The 9327-nt window shown below is 31.9% G+C and overlaps 1 protein-coding gene across 4 annotated transcripts in view; it reads left to right on the top strand.

Moving 5' to 3' along the window:
* Positions 1-9327, top strand: part of LOC110455248 (myelin regulatory factor-like) — a 119961-nt gene that overhangs the window by 66758 nt on the left and 43876 nt on the right. For 3 of the 4 annotated variants that reach the window (XM_021505252.1, XM_021505250.1, XM_021505251.1), the window contains one exon: positions 537-767. In XM_021505252.1, the coding sequence (XP_021360927.1) occupies positions 537-767 (231 nt within the window). Of the gene's footprint in view, positions 1-536; positions 768-4548; positions 4633-9327 lie in introns of those variants that run through there. The other variant, XM_021505254.1, reaches the window with a different exon arrangement.

Raw genomic sequence — 9327 nt, 5'->3', positions numbered from 1 at the left:
GGACTATGGTTTGTCCTAACATTCAGGACTATGGTTTGTCCTAACATTCAGGACTATGGTTTGACCTAACATTCAGGACTATGGTTTGTCCTAACATTTAGGACTATGGCTTGTCCTAACATTGGTGGGATAATGGTTTGTCCTAACATTCGGGACAATGGTTTGTCCTAACATTTAGGACTCTGGCTTGTCCTAACATTGGTGGGATAATGGTTTGTCCTAACATTTAGGACTATGGCTTGTCCTTACCTTGGGGGGATAAAGGTTTGTCCTAACATTCGGGACAATGGTTTGTCCTAACATTTAGGACTATGGCTTGTCCTTACCTTGGGGGGATAAAGGTTTGTCCTAACATTCGGGACTATGGGTTGTCCTAACATTCGGGACCATGGTTTGTCCTAACATTCAGGACTATGGTTTGTCCTAACATTCAAGTTTAGGGTTTCTATGCAATACTTTGCCTTGTTTTTCATACATTTTCTTTGAAGGGACATTTATGACAGTAAAGTCATAAACATTTTACTTTTTTTTGCCAGATGCCTGCCAGATGAAGTCATTCCTGCAATGGCGTACAGCAACACAGGGCGCCCGCAGGTGTGTCAACAGCCACCGGACCTTTGCTACCCCAGTAAGACTGTGTCTCTGGCAGCGCCCTGTACCACCTCCAATGGGGTCATGAATGGCCACATGCATAACATGCATTACTCGTGTCCCCCCATCACTTCGATGGATGGACAAGGAGGCTACGACAACCCAGCCATGCATCCGTAAGTACTAAAAATGCTTGTCAATTAATTACGAAGCAAGAAATGTATCTTCATCAAAGTACCGAATATATCTTGCATCCAATTCAATGTGTCGCCCTATACATTGTTATGAGCGGTCGGGGGGCGCAGTGGATAGCAAACTTGCCTTTCACCAAGGCGGCTGGGGTTAGATCCCCCAATCTGGCGTGAAAAGGTGTGGGGTCATCTGCCCGACCACGTGGGTTTCCTCAGCTAGGGTACTCCGGTTTCCTCCCACATTAAGACCTCCTTTGTGCAAACGAGTGATTGATATAAGTTATTAAAACTTGTTTTGCCATTGTTGTAAAACAAAGTTTATATCTACATTGTTTATGATGATAAGTTTATATCTACATTGTTTATGATGATAAGTTAGAGAGGCAATGATAAAGCTGAATATGGTGATTTGATTGGCTGTTTGCCTTACAACAATCATCTCACTTGATTGGTTCTGAAAATCTAACCTGTTATACAACATGTAACACCATTTCCGATTGGCTTTCAAGTCTACAACAACTGGGTTCATATTTCAGAAACCATTCTCATGCTCATTTTCTTTTTTCAGTGATAACGTAATAAAAAATTGCATTTTGCCAATGGTATGGAGGAATTTTAGGGAACATATAAAGCCATTTTTTTCAAATGTTAACACTTTTAACCCCAGCAAATACAATTTAAGCAAATTACAAGAAAGTCGGTTTGAGCACAGAATCTGTGCTTGCATGAGTATGTGAACAATTTCGTGAATACGGGCCACATTGACACTTTCATAGGCAATGCATGTACAATTTACTAGTAACCATGTGTGGTCTGATCGGCTTCAAGTCAGGTTACGATTGACTTTGAAAGCTTCAGGTTCTTGTTCCATTATTACCGTACCTGGGACTTTCAGCTTTTAAACTTGAGATGATAAAGATGACAGTAGTCTATCAGAGGCTGTCAGAGACAGCTGTCCGATAGAATATCATTGCTCTTCTTTAACCCTTTCACCCCTTTGTAACTTTAGTAAACTCTACCATGCATTGATCTGGATGAGTCCATTATGGTCTACAGTGGTGAAAGCATTTACACTGATTTCTGAGCAGCTATGGTGAAATCTGAACATTTAGGTTACAAAACATGAGCCACATAATTATCGGCACAAAATTTTACAGATTATGTAATACCCTCCCTGATTGGCTGTGACAAATGAGCCGTGCACGCATGATAAGACTGGCTGTTGGGGTGGTTTAAAGTAGATACCTTCTCTCTGATTGGATCGTTAACAACATGTTGCTGTGTGAGCTTGGAAATCCAATCCTCAGGATACTCCTGATTGACTAAGAATCATTAAAAAACTAAGGAGTTAGCTTTAAATTTCAATTTAGATGTTTATAGATGGCAAATTTAAAGTTGAATTTGTATACATTAGTCCATAGAATGCAAATTGAATGATAATTTTGATTGTAATATGCAGTATACTGCAAATTGAAAAGTTGTGTGCTGCTTTAGAGAACTGAAATGCTGTCAATACTTTCGACAATTTACACAGGTAAAAAAAAATGTAGGACTGATCAAAAGATTAACTGTACCATTATCATTAAAAGCTTAATTAAAAGGAAAGATAATCTGTTTAACCCTTTCACCACTGTAGACCATAATAGACTCATCCATATCAATGCATGGTAGAGTCTACTAAGGTTACATAGGGGCGAAAGGGTTAAGTCCTGAAGTTTTATTCCTTGAATTCACAATTCACAATTATGAGCCTTAAAAACCACCAATTTGAACCTTTGTTGAGAGAGAAAAAATATTGAACCAGTAATATCTAGCTTGATGAAATGAGTGCTATGGATGAAGGTCTAATATTTGAACATAAATCAAACAAATAGCAATTTAGAATTTTTCCTGACAAAGACATCTAAGGGCTGTGACCTAATACACGTTTGTTGCTGACACAATACTCCCTCTTTGATGACAAAGAACACACTCATTGATGACATAGAGCTCAGCCTTTGATGTTGTGTCATCTGGCCTTGGTATACACTGTCCTTGTAATTAAAGGTTCTCTTAAAGAGTATTTACTCTTACCTGTCATGGACATACCTGTCGTAACCATGACACAACCGAAAACTGAAGTTAGAGCTAATTAAAAGATATTATTCTTCAAGTTTTATCTTTCTGGAGACATTTTTACTCATTCACCCCTGAAATTTCATTATGAACTATTCCAACCTTTGAGTTGGAGCAGTTCAAATGTGTCTAAGGGGGTGAATAAATTAAGGACTAATTATTCTAATAGAACCATTAATTACCAAATAAAACCATTGTTTAGAGAGAAAAATGGTGTTTTAGTTAATTATCATTCATAATCCGCCAGTAATCAGGGACAATTGCTTCCATACAGTTTTATCCACACATATCTTATAAGTAGAACAATTATTAATGCCTACTACATCAAGTCCTGTATTAGGGAAACATGTATTGCCTCATTTTAGTTTTAACCCAATACTTGCGACATTCAATTCTGAAATACTGAAATATGGTTATAGCAATGATTGATGGAATTTTAAGCAGATTTTATATTTTAAAGACACAATATTCCAAATAAAACCAATTTTCACAATATTTCCATCCACAACATATTTTATAATTTCCATTGTTGATGAAGTGCAATACAACTTTTTTTTTAAGTGTCAATGTTGATATTAAAAAACATGTTAGAAAAAATGACAGTCTTGAAAAGAATTTAAAATAAGGATTGAAAATGATATCAAATTATCAAAAAATATATGTATGCCTCTATCAGTCACACATACAGATGGTGGTACATGTATTAATATTTGCCTTTTCCAGTGTTCACTTCATAACACAATTTTATAACCTCAATATTTCTCAAAGTTATGAGTGGGATAAAACCAAGGTCGAAGGTCAATGTCACAAGGTCATATTGTTTAACCGAGGTCAAAGGTCAGTGTCAATGTCATATTGTAAAAGTTGGTGAAAGTTTTTTGAAATTTCTATTTCTTCCAAATTAATTAATAGAATTCATATGCTTCCACTAATTACAAGATAAAAGATGCTGTAGGGACTGAAGGTCAAGGTCAATTGTCACCTTGACTGTTTGACATACAGAAGGTGTCTAGAGGCAGAATATCAGAGGTCAAGTTTACAAAGCTGCAAAAAAAAATCAAAAATATTCAAAATTGAGAATGGGATATCCCGATACTAAATACGCTTGTTTATCAAGACATAACAAAAATCTTAAATGTTTGAAGGTCAAAGGTCAAAGTCATTTAGATAAGGGTTTTTTTAAAACAAGAAATGTGTCATTAAGTATTAAATGCTTAGACTAAAGGTCATAAGGTTACCCTTAAGCTAAAGGTCATAAGGTCACTCTTAAAGGTCATTAGCCAGGTATGCTTCTAATTCAATCATGCTTTCAAAAACATTAATTTAGATTGCTTGTTTTGATAGATGTTTTTAGATTTCAGTTTTGAAATATTGATGTACACTGGTACACAGTGGTATCGAAATATACTTTATTGAAATTTATTTGTAAAAATTTACAGCTTCTGGCCTTAAGATACTAATTCCTGTATCTGATGTGTTTCCTTTTGAAAGATTCAATAAAATACCATTACCGTTTGATAATTCTCGTAGATATGTCGACAGAAAAAGAAAGAAATTTGAGTGGTTTGGGTAAGGGCGGATCTAACTGCCTGGCCACTGTATTGAGTTTGTGAGGCGTGACGTATAAGGCCAGTTTATTTGCTCGGCCCCATTACAAGCAGACACCATCTTTGAACACTACAAGGCAGTAGGCTATACCTGTGGCATATCGTACCAGCACACTCGAGTATCTTCTGTAAGTTTCACGTTGTTGTGATCGTAAGTGGCGCTTCACAGATTATTGGCTTATATACTCTCACGTCAATTCTCTTTTACCTAATGCTGTACCTTAAAATCTGCCATGGTCGTTGGACTTGATTGAGCTATGATTCTAATTCTCACCTCATGTGGAACAGCTGATTAATCAATTTGTCTGTATTTTTACATTTTATTTCTATATTGATTATTTACCTTATACTTATACATTATTATATCTTGTGGAATTTTTTCTTCTATTTATTTTATGATTCATTTCCTATGAATTTTTTCCTTGAGTTGATTATCAATTTAAGCACTGTTGACAGTATTGCACAATTTTTAAATGCACTTTGTTCTTCAACATTTTAATCGTACTTGAATTATTATTTTTTTTGAAGTGATAAAACGGCTGGAAAATGACTATATATTTTTTTATTATTGTTTGTTAGGTTAATTGTTAATGTAATGCAGGGTTGTTTTTATTTTTTTTTTAAACATTTTGAAATTTAATGTATTATAGAATTTAACAGTATTAAGTCAAAATACATCACATTGGTATGCCTACATATATCTTACAGCATACAATATTGCTTTTAAAAATATTATTTATGTTATCAAAATTATTCGTGAAATAAATTGATGTAAATAATTATAAGGAAACCCCACTTTCTGCATTGAAAATTATCTAAATTAGAAATGGTATGATTTCTTCCTGTTAAGTAATAAAATCATGTCTATTAGTTTATAAATGAAAATAAAAAATTAACAACTAGCACTACTTCATGTCATTGAATTAAATCAAAAGTGTAATTGTTTAGTTAGTGAGATGTGAGAACATTTATCTTTTCATTGTTAATATCTCAGCTGTTATACCATGAAGTCTGGTTTAATTAAAGTATTAGTCGAATACTGTTTTAACTCCAGTTGAATATCATTGTATCTGGATCATTTTTGACTTTGTTCCAATCATCGTATTCGATGTTAACTAACTAGTACACCAAGATATGTCTGATTTGTTTGACTTAACAGAATTCTATAAAACAGATCAGGTTATCAATATGTTGCAATAACACCACAGTATTAAATATGAAATAATATTTCATGATATTAATAATATTGATAAAAATATGGATGTTTATCCGTTACATGTTTTGGTATCATCTGGAAAATTGTTACATTCTTGGCTTCTGTGTTATTATATATCCAAACAAATTTATCCGTAAACAGGAACAAAATTTGAAACAAGGATGTTATTTTTTGTCATCGGTATGAATATGCGGTAATACACAGAGGACAGTATACTGTTACGCTTTAAGAATTGCTGCAATTTATAGCGATATTTCTTTTGAGGAACAATGCACTCTGTTAGATCATTCTAATATTTCAATGAATTTTATAAAAATATAAACATCTTTTAATTTGGCTAAAAAATCATAAAGAAAATTACAAACAGTCTGTCTCAAAAAGTTTAATTTTACATGTTACATTTAACTAGTAAAACTGCGGGCAAAAATCGAAATGTGAGAAAATAATTTCAACAATGGTTTTTCATCAATTGTATATTTAGAAATTACCATATTTAAATAAATAATTTTAATGGTTTTCTGTTGAAGAATTGGAGTAAATATAAAATATAATTTTTATGGGAATTTACATTATTAATGTAAATGTCTCTAAAAGTGTTTCCCATTTTCCATTAATTTCATGCTGATTTCAACAGACGTTTTTGAAATGTTTTGCACTTTTGTTTATATATTGCTAGCATAAACTGTCAATCTAGATTAGGACAAGTGTTATTTTTGTCTTTTAAAAACATGAACAATCAGAAAGTATTTCTATTTTAAATTTAATTAAAATTAGAATCACGGCAAATTGAACTACTTAAGTATATTTTTCTTTTCAGTTGATCAGTATTGTAAATGTTTTATGACAATATCTTTTGAGTAGTATTTTCAATTTTTTAAGAATTAATTTATAATATTATATCATTTAGCTATTTAAGTTACATTATTGTTTATGAAACTTGTTCAAAATAAATTCTGATTAATTAACATAATTTCATATCACAAAATGGATATGCTTCAAGTGATAAAAGTTTAACAATCTTTATATAGTCATTAAAGAACATTAATTATGGTTAAAATTTGATAACTATTGAAATAGATTATGACAGTATTATATAATAAAATATGCTATTCTTGGTTTAATGTAAGTTTAAATCAATGTGATAATAAGATATTAATTCAATTTTAATTTAATTCAATTTTCCTTGATATTATTGCCCCCGAACTGAGCTGAAGATTAAGCAGAAATTATTTCAAATTACCAATGCCTTTTCATTATTTTACAGTATAAAATAAAATACTAGTAGCATTTATTTCTGATGGCTGGACTTGATGAACATTTGAATCTTAATTAATATACATGGACAGACTTGCATCACCTAATTAAAGTTTTTAAAATATTTTACTGGGTATATTCCCAAGAAACGTATGTTTTAAAATTAGTGTACGTCATTCTAAATTAATTTTTTTTGCCCATGATAATTTAAAAACAATAATGATACTGGACACAGGCAGTATGCCTACATACAGGGTATATACCCAGATCAACTATGCTGACATCCCGATGACAGATACGTTCATTATCGTCAATTTCAGGGTTATAAAGACTTTCGTTTGTCCCTAGTACTTATCTAGCCGAGTACTAGCCCTAGTACTTATCTAGCCGAGCTTCAATAATTTTGTGAGCCAATGTTTATAATATAACTAGCACTAAATGTAAACGCTATGTGTGTGATATATTTCTACTTGTACATAAAAATACAACTGGCAATAACAAATTGATGCGTCAAAAACAAGAAACGTACTGCATCGTAATAAATGTTTACACTTATAGATACTTATAGATACTTATAGATAGGTTTTTTCTGGTACAGTACCTAAATGTCCTTTTCATCAGACTCAAATACATAGATCCCGCTTGCGATTCGAGCCTAAAAGCCCTTGTATAGGACCCGCTGATTTGCGTCTGTCTGTCCTATTTTTTAAATGAGTTCAAAGGATTGTTTCAAATATGAATTCAATAAATAAAATCTTAAGAAATAATCTGATCTAATTCTTATTCCTGATCTTATTTCAAATTCTTGTAAATATGACAAATAATTTAGAAGAAGAAATATTATAACTTTTTTGAGGAAAATGTCTACAACTCTTTGTAAATGAGTCGATGGTTTTACAGCCGCCAAAACATTCAAAGATTGTTTTAAATATTAATTTTATGAATAAAAACTTCAAACACAATCTGATCGAATTCTTATTCCTGATCTAATTTAAATTCTTGTAAATATAAAACATGATTAAAAGAAGAAATATTATAATTGTGTGAAACAAACGTCTACAGTTAATGAGCTGTTTGTTTTGCAGTCACTGAAGAATTCAGAAGATTTTTTGAAATAATAATTTTAATAAAAAAAAAAATGAAAATAAAACAATTTGATCTCATTCCTGATCCAATTAAATTCTTGTAAATATGTTCAATCTTTTCTTTCAAGAAACGTAAATATCGTAACTGTGGGGAAACTGTTACAACTGTATGTATTGAGGTGTTTGTTACGTACCCCAGTGACTTACATTCAGTACCACGGAGCACGTTTTCAGTGCTGAAACTTTATAAATAGCCAGACTTCGGGTCACTCAGAATAGCAAATTGTTTGATTTGTGGGTTATGGTGTCAGGGGATTTGGAAAGTCACCAAAACAAAATATGGTTGTTGGATATCACAGAGGACATCATTTAGCAGACAATGATTGATTTGTTGAGTGTAGATGTGGTTAGCTGGATTTGTTCAGTGTACTTAGTAGGTTACAAACGGATTCCTATTCAATTTCTACAACTAATAAACTGTGTTTAATATGAATTCAGGATCATCTTTTTTCTACTCAATATTTCTGTAAAGTTAAATTTTCCATTTCTCCTCACAAAAGTTATCTTTTTATTTGTTTAATCAATTTAGAAATAAATGTGTCTTAATTTAGGGATATTGAATAACCTATCCTTACACTCTAGTTTTTACTCTCCTTTATACTTTAATATAGAGACATTGACATTTTTTAATAAAAATTTCATTTATTTTACAACAATTATGAAACAAGTTATTTCAACTTACTGGTAGATTAATCACTCTTGTGTTGGCGGCCAGGATTTTAATTAATGTGCGTGGGGGAGTTGAATGTTTATAAAAAGACATTCAAATATAATTATAGATACCTACAGGGGTAACATTCAGAGTTTATTATAGATACCCACAAAAGACATTCAAATATAATTATAGATACCTACAGTGGTAACATTCAGAGATTATTATAGATACCAACAAAAGACATTCAAATATAACTGTAGATACCTACAGGGGTATCATTCAGAGATTATTATAGATACCCAAAAAAGACATTCAAATATAATTATAAAAACCTACAGGGGTAACATTCAGAGATTATTATAGATACCCAAAAAAGACATTCAAATATAATTATAGATACCTACAGGGGTAACATTCAGAGTTTATTATAGATACCCACAAAAGACATTCAAATATAATTATAGATACCTACAGGTCGAGAGACATTCAGAGATTAGATATACATAAAGGATGACATTCAGAGATTATAAACACCCATACAAGACATTCAGAG

The sequence above is a fragment of the Mizuhopecten yessoensis genome, unplaced genomic scaffold, assembly GCF_002113885.1.
Source record: "Mizuhopecten yessoensis strain PY_sf001 unplaced genomic scaffold, ASM211388v2 scaffold8183, whole genome shotgun sequence".
Lineage (NCBI taxonomy): Eukaryota > Metazoa > Mollusca > Bivalvia > Pectinida > Pectinidae > Mizuhopecten > Mizuhopecten yessoensis.
The sequence above is the reverse complement of the archived record's forward strand: the minus strand, read 5'-3'. Positions and strand labels throughout refer to the sequence as shown.